This window comes from Drosophila busckii, chromosome 2R (genome assembly GCF_011750605.1).
Source record: "Drosophila busckii strain San Diego stock center, stock number 13000-0081.31 chromosome 2R, ASM1175060v1, whole genome shotgun sequence".
NCBI classification, from domain to species: domain Eukaryota; kingdom Metazoa; phylum Arthropoda; class Insecta; order Diptera; family Drosophilidae; genus Drosophila; species Drosophila busckii.
Genome location: NC_046605.1, coordinates 8028628 through 8053516, shown reverse-complemented (window position 1 = coordinate 8053516; position 24889 = coordinate 8028628). Strand labels below are relative to the sequence as shown.

General features: G+C 40.5%; 4 protein-coding genes across 5 annotated transcripts; 1 reads left to right on the top strand and 3 right to left on the bottom strand.

Moving 5' to 3' along the window:
• Positions 1-439: 439 nt before the first annotated feature.
• LOC108596614 (mucin-12) lies at positions 440-24380 on the top strand. The gene is given in 11 exon segments (XM_017982555.1): positions 440-580; positions 1615-1666; positions 14367-14500; positions 14663-15035; positions 15098-15376; positions 19584-19737; positions 20041-20308; positions 20375-20478; positions 20557-20923; positions 20997-21206; positions 21275-24380. Coding segments are annotated over 9 exon segments (4434 nt in total). The 5' UTR covers positions 440-580; positions 1615-1666; positions 14367-14410; the 3' UTR covers positions 23864-24380.
• On the bottom strand, positions 4109-7387 carry LOC108594834 (putative ATP-dependent RNA helicase BoYb). Its single transcript, XM_017979971.1, has 3 exons — positions 6127-7387; positions 6040-6069; positions 4109-5988 (listed from the first exon to the last, which is right to left on the bottom strand). The coding sequence occupies exons 1-3, from the start codon at positions 7385-7387 to the stop codon at positions 4115-4117; spliced, it is 3165 nt and encodes a 1054-aa protein (XP_017835460.1). The 3' UTR covers positions 4109-4114.
• Positions 7583-8180, bottom strand: LOC108596613. The gene is made up of 3 exons (XM_017982554.2): positions 8055-8180; positions 7842-8000; positions 7583-7786 (listed from the first exon to the last, which is right to left on the bottom strand). The coding sequence occupies exons 1-3, from the start codon at positions 8140-8142 to the stop codon at positions 7608-7610; spliced, it is 426 nt and encodes a 141-aa protein (XP_017838043.1). The 5' UTR covers positions 8143-8180; the 3' UTR covers positions 7583-7607.
• LOC108596611 (CG4763) lies at positions 8501-9220 on the bottom strand. 2 transcript variants are annotated; one of them, XM_017982552.1, is made up of 2 exons: positions 8827-9220; positions 8501-8762 (listed from the first exon to the last, which is right to left on the bottom strand). In XM_017982552.1, the coding sequence occupies exons 1-2, from the start codon at positions 9059-9061 to the stop codon at positions 8530-8532; spliced, it is 468 nt and encodes a 155-aa protein (XP_017838041.1). In that variant the 5' UTR covers positions 9062-9220; the 3' UTR covers positions 8501-8529. The 2 variants fall into 2 exon arrangements, with proteins under 2 accessions (XP_017838041.1, XP_017838042.1); XM_017982553.1 differs by having other exon boundaries at positions 8951-9220.
• Positions 24381-24889: the final 509 nt, after the last annotated feature.

Here is a 24889-nt window from a genome sequence, read left to right as displayed (position 1 = left end):
AGTTTGCATTCAGTGTCTAGGTCGAGGTGAGCAGCGCAGCAGCAGCGCAGTAAGCAGCATAGCAGCAGCTTTTTAACATGTGTTAACTTGCTGAATAAGGCAGAGGCAGAGCTCAAGCGCCTGTAGGCTAGCAAAAAATATATATTTGCCTAATTAAATAAATAAATGTTTAAAGCAATAACTAAATGCTGAAAGCTTTTGCGCGGGAGTACATCAACTCAAAGCAGCAGCAGCATCAACAACAACAAACAAAGCACAGCTGTAACGCTAACTGCGCTGTCGATTGCATTGAGCGTTTTGCCATAAACTTTATGGCAAGCGAGTGAGCGCGCGCTTTTTGTCAAAGCTCTCGCTCTCGCTTAAGCTTTTGCTGCTTGTGTGGGTGGCCCGTAGCTCATTTGGCATTTGGCCATTCAGTTGCTTTCGAGTTATTCGCCAATTTAGACGCTACAGCTTTAAACTGTAGCAAATTATTATTTTACCTATACTAGCACAACTTTTAACAACTAACTTTTGACACACAGACACAGTTACAAGTGCAAAAAAACAAAAAAGAAATTAAAACATTTAACAAAGTTGTGTAAGACGCGTGCTAATAAATATAATTAACTTAACTGCAAGTGTGTGTGTGTGTGTGACTGCCTTTGAGACTTATTTTAAAACAATTAAAAGTGGGGCTGCAGTCGGACTGGGTTGATGATATTATAAAAGCTTCAGTTGTGCCAAAGGATTTGCCGTGTGCTCGCGCGTTAAACCTGACAAACTCAATTAACCTTTGTATGCCACACACACACAGCATCAAATCAAATGCAGGTCATGGTTTGCAACATAAGTCAGTTAGCCTACTGCGTTGGCTTGGTCAACAGACAGACAGACAGACAGACAGACAGAGTGACAGCTAATTGCCCACAGACTATTGCTACTGACCAGACGCAATATTTATTTTACTGCAAGTCTCAGACAAGGCATACAAACTAGAGTTGAGGCAAACTTAAGCGCGCTCAAAAGTAGGCAACACTTGCAGCTGCTTCGACAATTTCTCGCATGTCCTTTGTCTCGAATTACAAATACAGCAATTGCTGCAATTGATTTGAAATGTAAAAGGTTACGGCTGCGTAACAATTTTTTTTTTTTTTGTGGGGGGGCAGGGGCAGCGTCAAGAGCATTGTGGCAAAAGTTTTTCCTAATTTTCTGGTACGAGGTTAGACGAACTCGGAAAATTAATTCCAGCTTCCTGGTGCCTGGGTGCCCTGGGTGCTGCCACAGCTGGCAGAAATTGAGGCAAGAAAGAAAGTTTTTTTTTTCTATTTTTTTGTTAGCTCATTGTTATTGGAATGCTTATCTATGCGTGCATCCTTTTCTGGCTTTTGTTATACTAGTCGCAGTTACCTTTACTATACTTGTCCTTGGCAAACTGACGAGAGCATAGTCGTCGCCTCTTTTTTTTTTTGCCATCCTGTGTGTTTGCCTTGTGCCTGGTTCCTTCCTGGTTCCTGCTCGACGTAAACGTGCGTTGTTTCCTCTGCACACACACACACGCAGACTGGCATGTCCTGTTTGTCTTCGTTCAATTTATTTACTAAAAAAGAAACTCACTTTTTGGCTTTTGCATAGTCACTGCAGTTCAATTAACGCCACACGGAATTAGCCATAAAATTATTGACAGGTAAGTGAAATGATATACATTAAATTATTTGCATTTGTTTATACTTATGCTGCTGACAGTTGCTGACTTATTGATATAACTAAATATAGTTTAAGCAAAACTTATGCATACGCTGTAAGTCTCAAAGTTTGATTGATGGTTATCAGTTGACATATTGGCTCACTTGTCAGCCATGTCGTATGCGTAATATGCGGCAAACTTGGCAGCTTAAGAAGAGTGCCAACTGTGCACAGATTTTTTTATACATAATAAAAAAAAAAAAATAATGTAGAAAGTAGAAAGTTCAATGTCATAGCAAGAGCACAATATTTTTCTCTCGAACTGTTTTTGGTGGATTTCATTTGAGCTGTAACAACTGAATTACGCATATTTACATATTTCCGTAGAAAAATCCTATATGTATTTGTTCAATGAACAAAAATGAAACAAATAAACCAATCAAAATTGTGCGCAATGTGTAACATTCACACCATGACCTTGCACAAGAAATACACGATATAGATATATATATATTATATATGAAAAAAATATTGTAGCTGGGCTTGAGCATGTTGTGGCAGCAAGTTAGCTGCAACTTTTTGGTTTTTGCTTTTTTTGGGAAACTTAACAAGTTTTCAATGCTGCGAATTATAAATATTTACGCTTCACGTACGAGCTTAAGCTCAACGCACACACAGGATGTGAAGAAAAATACAAAAAAAAAAAAAAAAACAACAACACAAAGTCAGCTTAGTGTGTGCTTAACTTTTATTTTTATTATTATATTGCTTTGTGAACTTTGACCTTAGACCGAGTAGCGACAGCAGCAGCAGCAGCAACAACAAGGCTAAACTGTTAAACAGCTTGTGCAACCTCCTCCTGCCACAAACTGCAGCATGTTGTATTTAATGCATTTGCTGCTGCTGCTTACAATTTTTACAACAATGCAGTCTATGCACATATCCGCTTGAATTGGAATTGTTACTTGCTGCTAAAATTGACATTTATGTGCGCTTAAGCGCACCTTGAGAATTCAATACAACAAAGACAGTTACTTTTATATTTACGCAATACAAATTTAGAAATATTTTTGGTAATTTAATTCAATATCACTGAATAAAGTTTGCACTCTTTAGTTTTATTGAGAGCAAAGAAGAAAAAAGAACAAAGAGCGATCGAGTGCATGCGAACGAAAGAAACGAGCAGCGCTGCTCTCGCTAGCAGAGCTGTTGGCTTGTTTACAAGCATATCCTCTTACATGTATGTGTGTGGGTGTGTGTGGGTGGCTGGCTGGCAGGTAAGGCAGCAGGCGAGGCCACTTGTAGGTCAGTTGTGTATGGACTGTTGGAGATTGAACAAGCAGCTCTATGCTGAAAACTAAACAAAATCAAAATCTATTGAAAGCAATATAACTATTGACTATGATGTTTTTTATTTATATTATTTTTGTTTAGCCTTAATACAAATGTTCTTAAATATATAACAAATTTAAAGCTGCAAAATAATTTCGAATTAGCTTTGTTTTAAAGAGAGTTTGAGCACCAGACGGCTGAAACTAAATTTTTTTAATATATTTATTTTATTTGTAGCGTAGAATTAAATTCTATGGTACAAATTGGTATTGCCAGAGCAACAAAGTTTTTTAATATATAATCAATATGATTATTTACATAACTTATTAGATGAATAGTATTTAAATTTATTTATTATTATTTATTTGATGCTGCTCGTTTTTTGAAGTAATTGCTTAAAGAAAAATTAAAAAAGTCTTAAGCTTAACTCAACAACTGCTAATATAATAAAAGTTTTTTTTAAAAGTAAAGAAGTTTTCAGCAAATCTGCGCTTTGACTGCAGATTGAGGTTCCGAATTGATTGGATAACTGATATTTGACAACACTCAGTTTACCTTAAATCAGTGCACATTTAATTCAATGCCAATTCATCATTTCATTGTGCGGCTGCTCATAAGTTTTCCTGCCAACTACATAAGCTGGCTGGCTTTGTGATAACTTGAAATGATTTTGTATGACATTCATTGCCCGAGTTAGTGTATACAGTTACAGTTGTCACTGCGCAGTTGCTGCTTGTGCTGTGATGACACACAGAACGTGTCCTGACAGCCGCATTGCTCCTCCATTCCAGCCTGCCAACTTCAGCTGCATAGACATGGACATGGACATACATATGTTTAGCTGTGTGCAGGCAGTCAGGTGCATTTTGATTTCAATACAAGCAGTAACAATGACAATGACAACAGCTGTACATATCTATATGCAACACAAGCTATTCACTTTAAGATTTGACATATTTTCAATTAATTTGCAATATGCAGACAATAGGTTTAATTAAATGTGCTTGGCAAGTTGTTGGTTGAGACTTGTAAACAGGTGAATACATTTCGAAATGTACGCAACATTATTTATAATTACTGAGTTATTGATTTTTTCTTTCAATTTATCGATTTTTATTTAACTGAGTTCAAATTCATTGCGGTTATAAGCACGCTCTACTTTTTCACCATTGCTGCTGCAATAGTTCAAATCCTCTTCAGCAGGCTCCTCGTCTGCCAATTCATCGTCTCTCTTGGACTGCGGTTTCTGCTTCTGCACATAGCCCTGTTCTAGCAGATCCAGTTCAAAGTGCTTGGCGCGCACATGCTGCTGTTCTTCATATGCATTTATCTTATCATAATGTGGCTTCATAAATTTATAACAACTAAATTCCAGTGGATATGACGTTGCATAAGCTTTGAGTACGCTCAAGTAAACGGTGCGTCCTCGCATAAAATGTTTGAGCTCTACAAACGGTCCAGGCAGTTTCAATATGCATTGCTGCGTAGGCTCCGTGTCCAGCGTCCAGAAACCCAAATTGGTTTTCTTAAACAAAACTACTTCATATTGCAAATTATCGTCGGATAGCAGCAATTGTAGTTCCAAAGTTATCTTAGTTTGATAATAGCTCACTTGGGGACGCACCACATTTTTAGGCATTGCCATGTGAAATTGTGGATCAGGAAGAGAGCAGGTGACAGTAGTTTGCTTCAGCTGTCGCTCTTCTGCATCTAGTAGATCACATTTTCTTATGCAGTCGAAAAACGCCTGAACGCTATCAGTCCTCGGCTCAGTTTGCAACTGCGGCTGCTGTTCCAATTGCTTCAATTTGTTGTCTAATTGCTGCTGTTGTTCCTGCTCTATGCGCAAACGATTTTCTCTGCCCAGCTGTAATGCCATTTGTGCAATGGCATTGCCTCTGCCTCTGCCTCTGGTTTGTTTTTGCAGCAACGCGCTGCCAGCATTAAGCACATCCTGATGCTTCTGATAGTCAAGGCAAGCAGTTTTTGATTGCTGCTGCTCTTGCTGCTGCTCCTCTTGCTGGTCGTTCAACTTAATCTCAGCCACGTTCAATAATGTCATTAGCCTGTCGACGGTCAATTGACACTTCTTGGCCAGCTTTTTCTCGGCCAACTGCTGGGACATGTTTAAAGTACGCACAAACATTTTCATGGACGGCGCATAGTTAATGGCAGCCAGGTCACGCACAAAGATTGTGTGAGACAAAGCCACGACTATGCTGGCCTGCAGGAAGTTTGGTTTTGCCACTGCATTTAGCCATTTTGCGCATTGATTTGCGTCTTCTTTATGCCATTCGCGTTCACCCGTATAGGGCACCAGGCCCAAGATGCGCAGATCCATGGCCAGCGCTGGTGCAGCACGCAGCGGCTCTGGGCATATGTACAAATCGCCGCTGGTTGTTTTGATTCTGCGTGTATTCACATCCATAGCCTGCACTTCCACTGCCACGTCGGTGCGTGAAAGATTCACATTCTCAATGTGCGCTACGCACAGGATGCGCACGCGTTCAAAGCCCGTGGCATTGCGATAGACACAGATTTGCTTAGGACGCGGTGGCCAGTGACGCACACACTTCTGCGACTGCAGTAGCTGCAACTCCAACTCCAGTGTAACCCGCGCCGGCAGATTGCGCCACTTTCCAGCTGGTGGTAAATGCTCCAGCAGACGGACACTATAATGCGTGGGCGAGTATGCCTTGAGTAACTGCAGCTTGACATCGCCACAATAGGGCAAGCCGGCTGGCAGCTCACGCTCGCATGGCAACACATGATGACGCTGCTCGCAGTGGGAATCGCTGCAATGACCCAAGCTAAGCAGCAGATCACATAAAGTTGGCTCATTGCATTTCTCGCTCTGCAGCCGCGTGCGTAGCTGCTGCGATAATTGCACAATGCGCTCGTCCACCGCCTGATGCTGCTGCAGAAAGTCCACCAGACGCGGCAACTGTTTATTGTTGTGTTCATCCAGCAGCACCAGCGAAACTAAGGAATCTTATAATAAAAGAAGATTAAGCTTGGTTTGCAGACTGATGAACCGCTTACCTGTTTGCTGATCTAGCTGCTTTGGTGTGGCTGTAATTAGATAAAGCAACTATAAGCGCAAGTTTCTTAATAACTTAAAAGCCTTACGTTGCTCCAATTGGTTGTGCAGATTGTCGGACAGCGCCAAGTGTCGCAGCTTAAACTTGCTCCAGTTGTCGCTTAGACTATAATGCACCAAAGTCTGTACGTGGCGCATATCAAGCTCCGGGCAGTTGTCGGTACATAGCAGCAGCTCACCACAGCTGTCATCCATCCAACGTCGAACATGCTCACGCACTTCCCAATCCGCTGACTGATAGTAAGGCAGACAGCAGTAGCCATGAAGCTCCAGCACATCCGCCAGCTCGCGTATGTCCTTATCCTTATGACAGTAGATAGCAGTGCGCTTTTCCAACGGTGGACGCTGCTCTAACAGTTGCAGCACGTTCTGCAGCTTCGACTCGTGCTTTAACAGCGATATTCTTAAGCGTACACCGCCGTAAGCCGCCGCCTCCAGCATGTCTCCAAACAGCAACAGCATTTTATCATTAAAGTCACGCAGCATGGCCAGTAGTTTGACATTGTAGGACTGCGTTGTTATTACCAGCTGTGGTCGCTGCTGGGCCAGCGACTTAAGCTTGTGATGCGCTTGCTGCAGCTGCTCTGGCACCATTAAATCCACATCGTCGTAAGCCAAAAAGCTCAAGTTGGGCAATTTCACATCGAAATTGCTGCAGAGCCAAAGTAACTGCGCCGGCGTGGCCACCAGACAACCTACACCATTGAGTAGACGGTAAAAGAACTCCGGTGTGAACGCTGAAGGCACCATTAGCGCTAATGTAAGCCACTCCTCATTTTTGGCCTTTCGCAACATGCCATTACATAAGCTCCCAATGCGCTGCACTCGACCCAAGTCGGCAGCCAACACTATAGCCATAGGACCTTCAAAGCCCAGTTTGCTAACGGAACGATGCTTCGTTAGCATTATGCACACCTGCTGGCAAAGCGGCGGCACATAGCTTAGCGTGCGGCCACTGCGTGGCGCACTTACCAAAACAGCGCCATGACCGGCTTGCTTGCTTAAATGTGGCCAAGCATAGCTCTGCAAGCGCAGGATTTGCGTCAATTTCAAACGGCTCATTGTTTGCAATATGTGCGGCAGAAAGGATATTTCGCAAAGCTGACGCACTGGCTGCTGGTGCACATTTGAATGCGCTACGGCGTACTCGGAGCAGTTTGCTGCTACAAGCGGACGCACATGATCGGCAAAGCGAAAAGTTTCCGCATCCTGGACCTCATAATTAATACTGTCTTTGGTCTGATCATTGTTGTTGTCGTCAATTGTCAAGCAGTTTAAGTTGCGCAGCATTTCGCTCACACTTTATATTAATATTATGATAAATAAAAAACGAGCTTCAAAAATTCAATGGCTCGTAAGCTAAGTTGGCTGCGCTTGCGCCACACCAGTGTTGCAAGACATTTATACTAAAACGATAACAGGCTTTCGATAAAGGTACTATTTATCGCTTGGCAATCGCGCATTCTACATTTAAAAAATATAACATTTAAATATTTGCATTTTTTATTTGTTAAGGAACAATTTGCTGCAGAATTATTTGCCTAGCAATTCCACAGCCATCACAAACGCAATTTAAAGTATTTGGAACATGTTGTCGAGCCCGGGCATACTGCACTAGCTGATGCGCTTTAATCAGCTTATCTTTAGCCTTACGCGCCTTGTAATAGATAATGCAATAGATAGCGGTACCTACGAAAAAATTTAGTACAATTTTTTGCCTAATGCAACTACATAACAAACTTACCTATGCCCACAGCCGTCATATGCAAAAACAAGGCTAAAAGTAGCAGCTTCATTAATTGGTCATTTGGCAACGCAAAGCTGTTAGTTGAATCTATGCTGGTAGTATTTCCAAGGCCAGCAGTATCGTGGGCTTCACTGCTATTGAAATTCCAATTAAAATCTGCAACAATAATTATAATTTTCCGTATATTGTAAGAACGCAAACAGCACTTGCCTGTGTCATTGTTGGCCGTTTGAAAAGACTGTGTATTAGCTGCTGCCAGCAGCAGCAGCAACATTAAAAATTCCTTTAAGAATGCCATAACGATTTTTTTCAATGCGCTCCCTTAGCGTGCAGCTCAAAAACTAAAGCAAACACAAGCAGCGTATTGACCAAGAAGACTTAGCTAGCGTTAGAAAGCCATAAAACGACAAAAACAGCTGTAAGCAGTGGCCCTTGGAGACGGGCTTTAATTGTTACCAGTAATTTCTGTTAAGTGTCTGACTTTTCCAATCACAATTTAAGCGATTTGATCATTTAAATAAATACAAATTTAAAATTTGTGTCACTTGTGCAAATTTAATTAACTTTGAGTATTTAGGAAATGCAATTGCAAAAGCAATTTCTGTTTTCTTCAATGAATTCAATAATTACTTTTCGATGTTTTTATTAAATTCGTTAAATAAAATGTGTTACATATAAATTCATGTCAACATTCGGTAGAGTTAAACCAATTTTCAATCCGAATTATATTTCTGGCTTGGCAGCAGGCTCGGCAAATGCAATCTACAGCATTGGGCGCATGTAGAAAGGTCACCTCCAGCACACAGGCCGTCTCCTCTGGCAATGGTGGCCACACAATGCTCTGCGAGCGCGGAGCATAAGCGTCCAGGCTATCAGCCTTGTGGCGCGACGAGCGGCAGCACCAACAGCAGCAGCAGCCTAAAGACAATATCGAAGATATTTAAGTTAAATTTATTAGCTCACACTCACTGCAGCGACTCACCCAAACAACCCATCGCAGACAGAGCCAATGTGCCCATGGCGGTCAGCAGCAGTATCCTGTGCGTCTGATTGTGTGTGCGACTGGAGTTGTTTGGGCTCATTGCAGCGCGCGCACTTCCATTTACATTGTGGTGGTGCTGCGGCTCGCACTTCGTTTGACAGACAATGATTAATAACGCGCCAGTAATGAAAATGCATCGAGTGCGCTGGCCCAAATCCATTTCGTTAATGACCATGTTTATGACTGCATTACACCAGAGTGGGCTGCTAAAGCTTTAAAGTGGACTTACAAAACAGATGTGCTAGGCGATATCGCTGAAGACACAACGCAAACCCAACTGCTGGCTGGCTGGCTGGCAGGCAGAAAAAGGTTTTATTGTTTAATAAAATTTAAAACGCAGACAAATCATGTCTCTCGCGCTAGCAAACTCGAATTTTTATTCAACTGCATTCAAAACAAAGCAAAAGCTTAAAAATTATAAATATATATCCGTCTGGCTGTGTAGGCCACAAAACGTGCTTGCAATGCTTGCAAACTAATGCACAGCAAAACAGAAATTTAAAAACAATTTTATATTTAGTCTTATACAACATTTTCTTGCCTTATTGTTTTATACAGTATAAATTAATATTACGTCAACCAATCTGGCATTTGTCGCTGCCAGGCAAACGTATGTTTTTTGTTTTTATTTGGCACTTTGATTATACTTTAAGAAAATGCATGCAGCTGTTAGCATTTAAGGACAAACGAACAATATGCATTATATTTATGAGCTGCTGCCGCTGGCTGTTAAACCAGCGCAATCCACACTCATTTAACAAAATAAACAGTGAAGAAATTACATTTAAATTGCAAATTTCTTATTTTTTTGTAACAACATATGCACACATACCGACGCTGCGTGCACTTGTTTACAATTACATTACGCAAGGTGTAGCCGACATTTGTAGAATGTATAAATTAAATAATTTTTGTATACACACAACGCTCAAAAACTTTTTAAAAATAAAACGTTAAAAAAAACATTAATTCACTTAGCAAGTGTCGCTAGTCTGTTGGTCCAAAGTTATGCCAAGCGTTCGTTTATCTCATGTTGTTGCAGTTTTGCTTTTGAAATTCAAATTCAAATGCGCTGTCTGCCGTCTACTCAAGGTAAGGAAGGCGCACCAAGCTCTGTGCAGTTGGCGCCATTAAAAGTTGCACAGCTTAAATGAAATTGCTAAAATTGGTAAAGTAGATGACAGTGTGTTGCGTACGAGATTTAAACAAAAAAACAAGAGGATATCGATTACATCGATGCTGCAAAATAATGATATCGAATTCAAATTGTTAGCTATTTGGCTGGCTATTCGCCACCTCGCAGCTGTCTGTATTCAATTTCACAGTAATCTCATTTAAAAGTCATCATATTGTTGCACATTGCTTATTTGGCTAATTGATTGAGTAAATACTTAAAAATTTTCAACAGTCATTTCAAGATCACTAAAACCAAACCAAAATTGCTGAGCTGTCTGACTTATACAGTTGCATTTTAAATCATCTGAATCTGCGATTTCATCTTCTCATTTTTTATTTCTTTTCGACGTTTTTATGCTTTTAGCATTTAATAGACAAGACTGACACAAAATTTCGAATTCATAAAAATCACTTGAAATGCCACTTTACGCGCATTTTGATTGAGATTTAGCGCTGAATTTGCGATTACCAGCAAGGACAGCAGCTTGGGGCTAGGACGCCACTGCCAGCGTCTGTCATATGAATATTTTATATATGAAGTTGCCAGCCAAGGCAAAATAAAAAAAAAAAAAAAGAAAATTTGACAAACGTTGCGCATAAAAAAGGTAAAGGCAACAGCAAGCGAACTAGAAGATGTTAAGACATTTTCAATTTGAAGGAATTTGCTTAATGGTTTGAAATGTTTACATGTACATACCAAGCGTCGTATATGAAGAAGACATACGCATGTCATAATCAATAAACAATACGCACAGTTGCAATAGCTTTTTTTATAGTTTTTTTTTTGTTTTTAGCAGCAGAATCAAGTGTTGTCTGCCGTTTGCTATACGTGCTTAGTGCACAATGAATGTGCTTCTTCTTGTTGACATTGCATTTGTTGTTGTTGTTGTTGTTGTTATTATTGTTGTTGCAAATGAAATGTACAAGAGAGCAAGTGTTTGAATCTATTGTCCTTATTTGTTGATTGCATACAACCTTCAAGGGATCAAGTGCAGAATATTTTAGTGCCCTTCACCTGCATCTCTTACCCTTTAACGCGCTACCTTTCCGGCTAGTAAGTTATTTGTCATCTACTGATAGCCACTTAAAGTCCTCGCAGAAATGTGTAGTCCACACATGATGACAATGATGCATGCACGTGTAAAAAAAAAACAAAAGATTTATGACTAGACTAGTTCAAGCATACTACATTATATTATGCTGTGCTCTCGCTTGCAAATGTTGCCTTCCGTTTTCTTAGATCAAACTATAGACGAACCAAGGCTTTTTATGCACAACATGCTATAATTGCGACTACTATTTTATTTCCCAAGGCTATGCAAATTTAAAAGCGGCAATTGCTGCTGGGCTGACAAGATGCCGGAAAAATCTGTAAAACTGTAATGCCACCACGCCCAGCAGGCGCAGGGCTATCAATGCCACGCCCAGTTGGCTGCGAAGGACTTTGGCTGGGAATGCGTTTCGTTCCATGCGCTTGCACATTGCAGCAGCCCAAGGTCAATGGCTGTGCCTTCGGTCTCTGTGTGTGTGTGTGCGTTTGTGTACATGTGTATGTAAACAAGCGCAAGCTGCAACAACAACAACAACAGCAACAATAACTGGAGCAACAATAAGGCAAAGAGCTCAACAGCGTTTTCACACTCGAATTGACCAAACAAACGAAACGACTGGTGCACAAAGCCAGTTCCCCTTCTTTTTCTCTCTCTCTCTCTCTCTTTATCACTTTTCTGTTTTTTAACTCTTGTTGCTGTGGGCGTATGCGTATACTTAATTGCTGCGTTTGTTTTTTTGTAATATAGCTTGCCAGCATGATGTGGCAATTTAACTAGTTTCAGCAACTTGTTGTGATGGCAGTGCCAACAACATTGCCAAATGCTTTAACAAGGCTTATGAAAAGTTTTATAAATGATATTTTCATATATGTACATATAAATATATATATATCCTTATGTGCGTGTGTGTGTCAATTTGCTGCTAAAGTTGCCAACAGCAACATATTCCGGAAATTCATTTGCTTGCGCCAGCTTAAACTCACTTATAATATTTAAATCTGTTTTCAGTAGTTTGCTATATAGCACTTTATGCTATTTATGCATTTGTTAGCTAGAATTCACTTGCTCGAGCTAAAAATAACAAATAAATTTGCTATAGCACATTGTTGTATAGAAATGCTCTTTGGTATAATCCATTAAGTCTTTAGCTTTTCATATCGAGTTCTTGCAACAACGTTTACTTTAACTTAATGCGAAAATTGTTCAGCTGATATTACTCGGCTAACTCAAATTACTTTAAGTAGCTGGGAAAAGTTGCCTGCTTTACGCAAACTTTTACAATTCCATTGAAATACGCTTTCGGGCAAACGGTTTATTAAGAGCAGTTGATGCAAGTAACTTTAGCAAGCTCAGAGCTGTATTTAAGTGTATTTAATTGTTGTTGCCCAGCAGCAAAAGTTCTCAATGTCAGTTGAATAGCGTGTTAACAACACTGTTGCCACAAATTACAAATCAGTTTGCACAATGCTAAATATTTGCAACAATTTTGTTAGCTTTGCATATTTTTCGTATTCACGTGGAACCCTCATGCATGGCAAACTGGCCACAGGCATTGGAATCATTAAAAACTATTTGCTTAGCAAATACCATAGCATAAAAGCCGCAGCCACAACAACAGCACAATACAGTTAAGGATGTTGTAACCACAGCAGCAGCAGCAACAACAATAGCAACATAAATGCGGTAGAAAGCCAGCTGAAGCTAGAATTGTTAAGCCCTAAACTGTTTGCAACTTGTTTGCCCTGCCACAGTAGGAAAAGAAGAATTAGCAGCATGTTGTGGATCAAAGAAAAAAAAAATACATTTTTAATTGTATTTAAATGTCAGTTAGCTTTGCTGCAAATATTTATGTTATGCTTATGCTATTTAACGATTTCATTTAGGTCAGCTTAGGTGCGCTTACTTAGTTCTTAGAAAAGTCCTTGACGCATGAATAAAACTTTTTTGCACTGGTTACTTCCGGGTAAGCTGAACATACAATAATTTTTAAAGGGAATTCAAAAAGCTGCTACTAAGCTAAGCGGAATTTGTTGATTGCAATGAAGTTGGTGCCTTCGCTGTTAATAAAAAAAAACATTTTAATGGTCATAATCTTTGTTAGTCTCCCAGATCTAAAATATCTGATTATTACCAACTAAACTGTGATTTCTATTAAACTGCGTTTAAAGTTTTGCTTCCGCCTAAACTGCACATTATATAAAAACAACTTAGTAAATAAATAACCCTAATTAAGCTCACATACATTTCTAACACTTTCGAATACTCACTCTTGTATAAACACAATTTATTAACACACACTTGCTGCTCAAGCACTTAAATGCACATTTGGCTGCCTAATTATCAAAGCTGTTGGCAAAAACCAAAAAAACAAAAACCATAAAATAACAACGAGAGCACACACATACACTCTCTGGCACACACACACACACGCACACAAAGTGTCAAAGCCAAAGTGTCGCTGGAAAAACGTGACCAACAGCCAAAGAACTAAAACACAGAGTGTCACATTTATCTCTGCTCATCTCCTCATATCGCAGCTCATTGCATCTCATTTCTCGCAGTTAATATTATGGCAAACACAAACATAAAAAGCATGAGTGTGTGTGTGTGTTTGTGTTTGTCAGCTAACACCCATGAGTGGCAGCTTAGTTTTTTGCACTGTTAAGCTATTAGAAATTAGCTGGAATTTTGCGCCAAGTGATTCAAAAAATATCAAATTAAATTGCTGCGCACATTACATATATTTGATAATATTTTTAAAGTAGCCACGTCTAATTGAACTTGTGGCAACTCAACTCTGTTTAAGCTGAGCGCAAGCTTATTAAATTATGATGCGTTGAAGCAACTGCCAATCCCATATTATGTGCTCAGGCCTACATCAACTTGAATTGTATAAAATTAAATTTGCAAGCCTTTTTGAGTGTCAATGTGAAGGTTTTTCTGTTTGCTAGTTTCAATGTCAGGCTGCAAGTGCTAAGTGGCACGAATCAGTGCAAATTTAATGGAAATTTTTTCACACAACGCAGCCGCGGTAGGTGGCAAAATTTTAATTGTTGTTTACATGCGCTGATTAACACTATCTATTTAATTATTCATGCAAAAATGAATTGCAGCGAAGTGTAAATGCAACTAAATTAATTGTGAAGAGCAATAATGCTGATTTTAATTTCACATTTATTAAATTGACAAGCCTAAGCAATATAGTGTGTGTGCTGCATTTAATAAACATATTTTATTGCCTTTTATTTACAGTGGCCATGTTTTGAGCACGCAGCTGAACAGTTTGAATTTATAAAATGGACAAGAAATCAAAAACAAAATCAAAAACGAAATCACTCAAGCCAAATAAAGAATCGAGCACACAGCTGGAAGTCGATTCGTGGGAGGTAAATTGAAATTGAATTCATTTTGCATGCAGCTTTAATTATTAACAACTTTTAGTGTTGCGCTTGCAGCTAAAAAGTAGGCAATAGAAAATAAACAATTGTTTTGGCTTACGTTAGCTGTGCAACTTTGTTAACTAACATAATTGATTGAATTGCTTGCAGCAAAATGAGGAACTATTGATCAGCTGCGACAAGGAGCGTCGTGGACGCAAGTCGCCGCAGACAGCTGGTGCTGGCGCAGTTATTTGTCCCGGTAATGCATCCGCAAAGGCAGCAGCAACAGCCAGCAAGGACTCCACCGTGAAGGCAACCACTGCGCCGCAGCTGAGCACAACGCCTACGGCCATTAGCATTGCGGGCTGCGCCTCGGGCACAGCCTTAGTTACGCTCGATGATGTGTTAGCCACTGAGGCAACAGAGCCGGAGCGTGGCAATTGGACGGGACGTTTCGATTTTTTGCTCTCGCTGCTGGGCTACTCTGTTGGCCTTGGCAATGTGTGGCGCTTTCCTTATCTCTGCTACAACAATGGCGGCGGTGCGTATTAGCGTATGGCAGCGTACAAAATTTATAATTAATCTATGATATATGAATTGCAGGTGCATTTCTCATACCCTTTACGATAATGCTGATTATAGCAGGCTTGCCACTAATGTTCATGGAATTATCTTTTGGACAGTATGCTGCGCTGGGTCCTGTGGCCGTGTATCGTCGCTTTTGTCCGCTTTTCCGCGGATTAGGCACTGGCATGGTGCTTGTCTCCGCCATTGTTATGCTCTACTACAATCTTATCATTGCCTGGACCATCTTCTATATGTTTGCTTCGTTTCGCACGCAACTACCTTGGCAAAACTGCGAGCCCGAGTGGAGCACTGAGCGTGAGTAATCAAGTCAACAAAATATTTATGCAATTCACTTTTTGGTGCACAGGTCGGGGGCGTGGTGTCTTTGGCCAAAACAAACAGCCATAAGTGACAGCATTTTTATGCAATAAATTAAGTAAATTGCAAAGCTGTCTGAGCGTCAGGCGCCAGCAGGCCGCACACGTGGCCCAAATTATAACTAGCTATAACTAAAGCTACGTGCTAGTTAATTCCAATGACCCAATGGTAAATTTCATCGAACTGCTCAGCCAATTTACAACTATTGTTGTTATTTAACTTTAGCTTAGCGCCAGCCAGTTTTTATATAAGATTTTGCTCAATTTCCCAGCGGGCTCAGCGTTTATTCATTTGCAAGTTACGCACACACGTAAACAATAAAAAGTAACTTTTGTCCAAAAATGATAATCATAAACATACAGCTCCATGAGCTCCATGGACCAGCATCGCCAGACGCAATAAAAACTAAGCGACGTGGCTCGTTGATTTTTATTTTTATGTGGTGTTGCTTTATATATAAACATAAATCAGAACTCCTGTGTTGGTTCTTTTCCATGCAGACTGGCGGTAGCCTCCTCTGATTGTTTGCGAGTCCATCTGTCTGGTTTTTATGAACACTCCGGATAACGAGAGACAAATCTAATTTAGATGATATAAAACTGACGCACGTGAAAAGGATAAAACTAAATTGTAAATTGTAAATGATTAGCAAGCAGAGGGAAAAACGCTAATTCGACAAAAGTTAAACGAAAAATAAATTATGGGATAGTAAAATAGGTTTGCGTCTGCTTTTAATACTTATTTTAATACAACAAAAATATTGAAGGCAAGTTCTTATATAAAATATACTTAAGTCGGATAGTTCACAGCTTACTTATTATTTAATATCTTTATCTATCCCAAGCCCAGCAAATGCGTTGGCGGCCCCTAGGGTCGAAATTTAGTATATGAATTTATTGATTTAAAATGCTTAAGCTTGAAAGCTGCTTAGCAATTCATAAAAGCAGCTACTATGAGAGTTCATAACAATTACAAGGCCTTAAAAAAGTTAAGCCCGGGGGTCTGTTGAAACATTAATTGAAAATCTAAAGTTTAACTTTGGTTGAATAAATATTAATCGAAACTGTAGATGGATACAGTGACACTTTGTGATCCCTTGGTATTGCCCTTGCTCCTAATCTATGGTGAGTAAACTCAGAGTTTAACAAAAGTTGCGGCACGTTGAGCAGCTTGCTTTTGCCGTTTTTGCCTTTTTTATGCGGGCGTATTTAGCTTATTTTATGACAGCTGCCACAGCAGCACTTCCAAAACACACACAATCTCACACTATCTGGCTCACTCGCTCTGCCTCTCGCTTAACACTCAAGTGGCGCTCTCTGCAGCAATACAAGTAATAATAGCAACAAGAACACAGCCACAGCAACAGCAACAGCAGCAACAACAACAATGTCAAATGCCATTGAAAGTTTTGCATGAGCTTCAGCGAGCTACTATGCTGTGTACACACAGCAACACCCTAAGCATACCTGCCACCCCCTCCCTGCACCCCTCTCCACACAGACAGATCCCCTTAAAGCAGTGCGCACTTTGCCATGATTTAATATGGCCGCCATTTGATGGGAGCGATTGCGACCCGTAGGGGCCAAAGGCGAAGGAACGCGTCGCTGGCATTTCCGTTTGTTGAGCATTAGAAATCGATATCGCTGCGGGTCGCCATTTGCTGCAGACTTGTTCGCAATCAATCCAATAACAGCGAGTCGGCAACAATTTCTTATTATTATTTTTATATATTTTTTATAAATGACAACAATTATGCCAAAGCCGACGCGCAGTCTCTCGCTGCCATTAAATATATGTATAATAAATCTTGGCTAAGGACAAGCAATTTTCTTACGGATTTTCATCTATTGACAGCATTACCTGTCTGTCTGCCGTCTGCGTCTCACTTTACTTTTTATTTAGTTGATAAATGTTTACATTTACGGTCATGATTAAAATGTGTTTAACTTGTTTGTCCATTGATTGTGTGTCCGGCACTCACACGCGTTTATCCCAACACAAACAGCAAGGCAAACAAGTTTTATGTCAATATTTTATAAACTTGTCTGTGGCACACACAGCGTTGTCGTTGTGTGTGTCAACAGTTTTAAGGGCTAAGGCGATATCGGTCTATTAGCAATTTATTGATAAACAATTATTAGAGAGCAGCAACATATGCAATATATAAAAACTTTGCGCTGTTATATAAGTTTTAATTAAACGCAAGTTGCACAGACAGCTAATCGAAAATCAAGTTAGGTGCTTAAAAAAACTTTGGCAGCTGGCAGCAAAAAGCTTCAAGGTTAATAAAGCTAACTTAAAGGTCACAAAATTTAATGGCAATTTCCTCAGAAGATGCCTTACATAAGCAACTAGCGCGTTTAAGTGTGTGTGTGTGCGTGTATTTGTAATCAAATGTAAGATGCTGACATAAACACTCACCCACACACACACACATACGCAAGCAGGGAGAGACACGCTTGGCTGGGGCTAAATTGAAAGGCAGACAAATTTTTTGCCAGTTGCTTGTGCAAACTTTTACATGATTTGTATCTACGGGTTTAAGCTAGCTATGCATGTCTTTGAATTTATCTCAATACATGCGCACGTGTATGTGCATGTGTGTGATAAAATTAATTGCATAACAAATAAAAGCAGACAGGCAAATTAAACGGCGTGTAAACACTTTGAAGCCTGCCTAAAACCACAAGCCCAAACATTTTATTCAATTTTCTTATTTTTCAAGCTGCTGTTGCTGCTGTTGATTGATTAGTAGATGAGTATGCAGCGTAACCTAAGCTTAACTCTCATACGTTCCACTTGAATTGAGTGGGTGCGAATCTCATTCATTTGCATAGCATAGTAAAATCCATAAGCTCATTTCAGGCACTAGGCACTAACCGCAAACACGAAATTAGTTTCACATCTCCTAGATTTGTTTTCATACTAACAACTCATATTATTTTTAGAACGATTTGTTCTTAAAGCAAAGCGTGCCACAATGAAAATACATTCAGTCCAAGGTGCTGACCATGTTGACATTTGTGCATTGCGGAAATTAAGTGCAGCTGTGAATTTTGCGGTTAACCAGTCTCGTTGGCCCACAATCAAGGACATAACAGGACAGCAGCGAACATTGCTAACTGCAGCAGCAGCAGCAGCACACACATAACTCAAAGTCAGTTCTCTGCTGCCAACCGCAAGTCAGCTCAAGCTACGCCCAAAAATGCTGTTAAAAACACGCATACGCAACGTTGGTCAGGCACTCTTCACAATTCATATGTCATATGCCACAAAGACATATCAAGGCTGCCTGGAAAGTGGTTCGCAACCAACTTTTGTGTTGATTGACAATCTTTTAAATCCACTTACCACATCAATGACAAACTAAGCAGCAAATTAGTGCAAGGCTTAGTGGCAGCAAATTGAAACAGTTGGCAATAAAAATTGCTTTGCAGTTGGATTTCGTATTAACTTGTAAAGACCTATAATAAATCAATAGTTGCCAGGCTTGTCTTCCTACATATAATAGACGCCTTCTTAATCCTTTAACTGAACTTTGTTAGCAGTTTGCAATTTGAATAATAAATTGCAGCTAAATGTGGCAGCAATTTGCGTGACGTAAACCTCATAAAATGTGCTCTTCAAACTTAATCATGGGACAGGTCAACAAACGGTAGTCGTTTAACAAACAAGCGTTGTCCGGTCGAGGTTTGTTTTATGTTATGTTTACCTCTTTAAAAATGTATTAAGCTTGAAATAGGGTATGACAGACTAAGGTCTCTGCAAGCGTATGGGCTTATAAATAAGAAAGCAAGTTTCATATTCTATTTTCATTAGGGTATATGTGTTAACAGGCATTTGCTGTTCATATACTTGTTCATTTGTTGACAACGTGACAAAGCAACAACAACAACAACAACTTGACTGGCTAACAAGGCACGCCCCTTTCATGCTTTTTACTGATTGCTACTTTGTCCTTTTAATTATGCAAGACAAAAGCACAAACATTGCCGTTGCCTTTTTGTCATCTCTTTTTTGTCGCACTGCCCCTACTTCTGCACATTTTTTGTCCAACAGAAAGTTGGTAAATATGAAAAACAGCTTGGCTGCTACTTTATATGCATAATTGACTGCACTTGCACTTGTCATTCCATGTTGACAGATTGCTTCTCCTATGCCATGGCCGATCAGTGCGACGCCGTCAATGGCACATACTATTTACGCAACTGTTATAACGCCACCTATGCGGATGAGCACAACATCACCGGATTGGCTTTACATGCGCTCAAGCGTCCACCTGCTGAGGAGTATTTCAAGTGAGTATAAGTTATCAAACTATATATATATTTTCTCGCATTACGCTGATTATAAACGGCCTAAAATTTGAATAATAACTGCTTGGCATTATCACTATCGATAGCTTATGCTATCGATTTAGTTGTCATTTAGTATTTTTATTGTAAATATAATCTGGTCACATTAAAATAAAAGTCGAATATCGATCGCGTAGCAAAAGTGCAAATGTGCAAATATAAATACGATCAGACTTGAATATAAATACAGTTTACCGTATTATAATTAAATGTATATTTAAATGTATCCTTTACATTATTCGACAGCAACTTTGTGCTTGGCTTGTCTTCGGGAATTGAGGAAACCGGCAGCATTAAATACAGCTTGGCCGCTTGTTTATTAATTGCCTGGATTATAGTCTTTCTCTGCCTGTGCAAGGGTGTCCAGTCCTCGGGCAAGGTGGTCTACTTTACAGCGCTCTTTCCGTATCTGGTTCTGGTCATACTATTCTTTCGTGGTGTCACGCTACCCGGTGCCAGCACAGGCATATTGTTTTACCTATCGCCCGACTGGGCTCAGCTTGCTAATGCGCAGGTAAGTCTACACGCTACAGTCTACATTCTATAAACAGACTGCAAGTCAACTTGATATTGCATATAGGTCTGGGGTGATGCTGCCGTGCAGATATTCTTTGCATTGAGCCCCGCCTGGGGCGGTCTCATTACGCTGTCCTCCTACAACAAGTTCTCCAACAATTGCTACAAGTAAGCGCAGCTTTTAAGCTCAAAGAAAAAAACAAATTATTGCGGCCTCTGCTTATGTTTTATTGTTGCGCCTTGCAGGGACTCGCTTATTGTGGCCTTTTGCAACATAGCCACATCCTTTTTTGCCGGCCTGGTCATCTTTTCGATAATTGGCTTTCTCGCTCACGAACTGGAGGTGGAGGTGGAAAAGGTTGTGGATCAGGGCGCAGGTCTGGCTTTTATTGTCTACCCGGAGGTCGTCACACGTTTGCCCATTTCACCCGTCTGGTCGGTGCTGTTCTTTGTCATGTTGCTCACTCTAGGCCTAGACTCGCAATTTGCTCTAATGGAGACCGTTACTACAGCCATATTGGATAAGTTTCCCAACTTGCGACAATTCAAAGTTTGGGTCGTGCTCTTTGTTGCCGTATTTGGTTATGTAGGCGGCCTGGGATTCACCACCAATGTAAGCAGCTGCGATTTGGCATTATAATTAAAAAAAAAAAAGCAACACTGATACTTAACACAAAATCTTGCAGAGTGGCATGTATTGGCTGCAGCTGATGGATAAATATGCTGCCAATTGGTCTGTGCTGCTTATAGCTATATCGGAGTGTGTTTTAATTGCCTGGATCTATGGCTCACAGCGTTTCCTCAACGATATACAAGGCATGATAGGCAAGCGGTCGCGCTGCTGGAATATTTTCTGGAGCACCATGTGGCGCTATATAACGCCAGCTACGCTGCTGGTAAGTAAATTGCTATATACACAGCTCTAATTTGCCTAAATACTTTGATTTGTATTCATTATGTTTAGTTTATTTTGTTCTTCAATTGGGTGGAGTACAAGCCAGCGCAGTATGGTCATTATGTATATCCCTTGTGGGCAGATACAGTGGGCTGGTTCATTGGCTTATTGCCTGTGCTCATTATATTCTTGGTGGGTCTGCAGCAGTTCTGCAAAGCATCAAAGCAGCTTACGATCAAGGAGCGGTTCAAGCATTTGCTGAAACCCACTGCAGAGTGGGGGCCAGCTGGACGACCTTGTGTCAATTTGCATGCCGAACGCTATCAGAGCCAGAACTACGATGGTGTGACTAATACGCAAATACTCATAAGCAGCGCACCTATAGAAGACGGAATATACGAGGAGACTATTAACGACAGTGGCAATGGCAATGCCAACGGCAACGAGAACGGCTATCGTGACGATGCTATGCAGCTCTGAGAGCGAGTTTATGCTGGCTCGTCACCGTTAGCCAGCGTTGACGTTGACGTGCTGCCCATGACGGTGGGCAAGGTGCCGGGTCCGAGCATATTGAAAACATCGTCGCGTCACAGCAGCAACAGCAATAAGCCGCAACAAACCGAAAATGGCCGCCACAAGGCAACTGCAGATGTAAATGGCAGCAAGCAGCCGATGGAAAACGCACAAACTGCCAATAACAAGAATGTGCAAGCAGCAACTGTTGCTAGCAACACAACAACAGTGTTGTCCACAGGTACATTGAACAGCGGACGTGAACGCAATACTATGAGTACATTTGCAGCAGATGCTGCTGCTGTGGGGGGAACAGGCGCAGCAGCAAAGCTAATGACACCCACGACGACATCTGCTGTCAGCGCCACAGAAGCTGAAAAGACAACAACAACAGCAAGCGCAACTGGCAAAATTGCTGCTGTGCCAGCTGGCTCAGCGCCAAGCACAATTTTATCCACTTTCATACCAGCCGAAAGGCAAGGAACAACATCAATTGCTGCCAATAACAACAAGATTGCAACCACAGTCGCAGCAACAGCTGCAAATTTAAGTGGATCTGCAACTGCCACAACTGCAGCAAATCAAAAATCTGTGCCCAGTGCAACTGTCGCCAAGCCAGTGACAACCATTGCTGCTGCTAAAACTGCAACAACATCAGCTACTGCCGACAAATCACAAGCATCGTCCACTAAGGTAGCGACAACAATAGCCCAAACAACAAGCGGCATTGCCGGTAAAGCAACAGCGTCAATGCCGGCAACAACTGTTGCTGCAACTACAGCTAAACAGCCAACAGCAACAGTTGCTGGCAAGGCGACAAAACCAACTGCCATAGCAATTACAACTGTGACCAGCAACACTCCGAAGCCAGCAACAGTAGCAACTACAACTGCTGCTAGCAGCACAAAATTAGCAACAACTTCGCCAACGAAAGCAGGCAGCAATATAAAAAAGCAAACATCAGCAGCAACTGTTGCTAGCAACATGACTGAAAGAATAATAACAAAAACATCCACCGTCGCTGTTGCCTGCAACATGTCCGATCCTAGAACGGCCCCCACAACAATTGCAACAATCGTGAGCTATATTGAAAAACCAACAACAACAACAGCTGCTACCACAAAAGCAATAACCACTGCAGCAACAACGGTTGCTGCCACAAAAGCAACAACTACAGCAGCACCAACAGCCAAATCACCAACAAAGAGCTTAGCAAGCAAACCCTCTACTAGCAGCGCAGCAGCAACAAAGTCTGCAGCTATAACAGCAGCAGCCACTTCGAAGCCCAACATACCGACAACAGCAGCATCAACTGCAAAGGCAGCGACAACAGCAGAAGAAACTTCAAAGCCTAACATGACGGCAACAGCAGCAGCCACTTCAAAGGTGAACATAACGGCAAAAGCAGTAGCAACGGCAAATGCACCGACAACAGTAGAAGAAACTTCAACTAACTTCACGGCAACTACATCAACGTCGAAGGCCAACACAGCAACAGCAACTCTTAAAGCTAACATTACTGCAACAGCAGCAGCTCCAAACGCCAACACACCGACAACAACAGCAGCCACTTCGAAGGTCAGCGTAACAGCAACAGCAGCAGCAACTGCAAAACCCAGCATGCCGGCAACAACAGCAGCAGCAACTCTAAAGGCCAACACACCGACAACAGTAGAAGAAACTTCAAAGTCTAACTTTACAGCAACTGCATCAACTTCGAAAGCCAACACACCGACAACGGTTACAGCAACTCTAAAAACTAGCATTACGGTAACAGCAGCAACAGCTCAAAAAGCCAACACACCGACAACAGCAGCAGCAGCAGCAGCTTCAAAACCCAACACACCGACAACAGCAGCAGCCACTTCGAAGCCCAACACACCGACAACAGCAGCAGCCACTTCGAAGCCCAACCTAACGACAACAGCATCAATGTCATCAAAGCCAACTGCCAACAGCAACATGTCGCCCAAGAGCACCAAAGCCACAGCAACAAAGCCAACAACTACTAGTCCAACAAAATCAAGTGGCAAGTCCCAAAAAACAATAACTACATCAACAACAAGCGGTAGTAGTAGTGCTACAACCAGCAAGGCAGCTGTAGTGGCAAATAAAACGAAGCCAGCTGCAGTACATAAGAAATAAATTTAAAAAATAAAACAAATATATTTTCTAAGTGACTATGTGTAAAGAAATCGAGCTCTATTGCTGTTAAGTGTAAAGTCTAACAAAAAAATAATATTTTTAAGCAAGGTATTAACAAGACGTACGTGTTTTAATATAAATGTTATACGCCTAGCTGTTGATATATGGTACTAGTTATATTACAAATATACATTTTATAGATATTTATTTTTATGGATTAATTTTACTTTTGAGACGAAATGCAAATTCAGCCAACATAAATTGTTTCCTACAAGCGGACGGACTTTGTCCAGCACCTACAACTACTTACAAAAAGCGTTTCCTAGCAATAGAGCAAACAGTATTCACCGATTGTATATACACATACACTATAGTTCCTTTTGTAACTGATTTATGGAGTGATTTGTTTGTTGAGAGACTCATTGTCATAACCGAAAAGTTAACGTAGTTATTAGCCTATATATATATATATATATGTTTGATTTGTATATTTGTCAGACATACCTACATACGTATATTATTCAAGTGTTATATATTTAGCGATGTTTTGAGAGAAATGTATTTATTTACTGTTTAAGATATATACACACATATATATATTTATTTTATACATCACAAAATGTCATGCAGTTCATTTGTTCACAACTATGTTCTGGTTGAAATTGTTTTTGTTACACATTTTGTATGAAAGTTTAGATACATATTTACATATACCAGAGAGGAGCTATCAATGTGTGTTTTAACTCTATTCTGATAGATCTTATTTAATGAGAGACTCATGTACCTAAATGAAACTAAGCTACACTTCACTACAAACACCAGCATAATAAGGCCTAGATCGTCATATATAATACTACATCACTGAAATATATGAAAATATTTAGAAATGTTTTAGCTGTGCGTGTGTGTAAATGTCTAAAGAACTTAGTCACTCACTAACTTACTAACAATGAAGCTCATTCAAAAACAATAATAAAACATAGTCTAAGTCAGTTGAAAAAATATATTTATATAAATATTATATAT

Bases quoted from the DNA above. Each gene is read 5' to 3' on its own strand.
- LOC108596613 (XM_017982554.2), bottom strand. From the start codon at position 8,142: ATGGCATTCTTAAAGGAATTTTTAATGTTGCTGCTGCTGCTGGCAGCA. The intron at 8,001-8,054 runs GCAAGTGCTGTT...TTATTGTTGCAG, and splicing joins AACGGCCAACAATGACACAG to ATTTTAATTGGAATTTCAAT. The intron at 7,787-7,841 runs GTAAGTTTGTTA...ATTTTTTCGTAG, and splicing joins TATGACGGCTGTGGGCATAG to GTACCGCTATCTATTGCATT.
- LOC108594834 (XM_017979971.1), bottom strand. From the start codon at position 7,387: ATGCTGCGCAACTTAAACTGCTTGACAATTGACGACAACAACAATGAT. The intron at 6,070-6,126 runs GTAAGGCTTTTA...ATCTAATTACAG, and splicing joins GCACAACCAATTGGAGCAAC to CCACACCAAAGCAGCTAGAT. The intron at 5,989-6,039 runs GTAAGCGGTTCA...TTTTATTATAAG, and splicing joins GCAGCTAGATCAGCAAACAG to ATTCCTTAGTTTCGCTGGTG.
- LOC108596611 (XM_017982552.1), bottom strand. From the start codon at position 9,061: ATGGTCATTAACGAAATGGATTTGGGCCAGCGCACTCGATGCATTTTC. The intron at 8,763-8,826 runs GTGAGTCGCTGC...TATTGTCTTTAG, and splicing joins GTCTGCGATGGGTTGTTTGG to GCTGCTGCTGCTGTTGGTGC.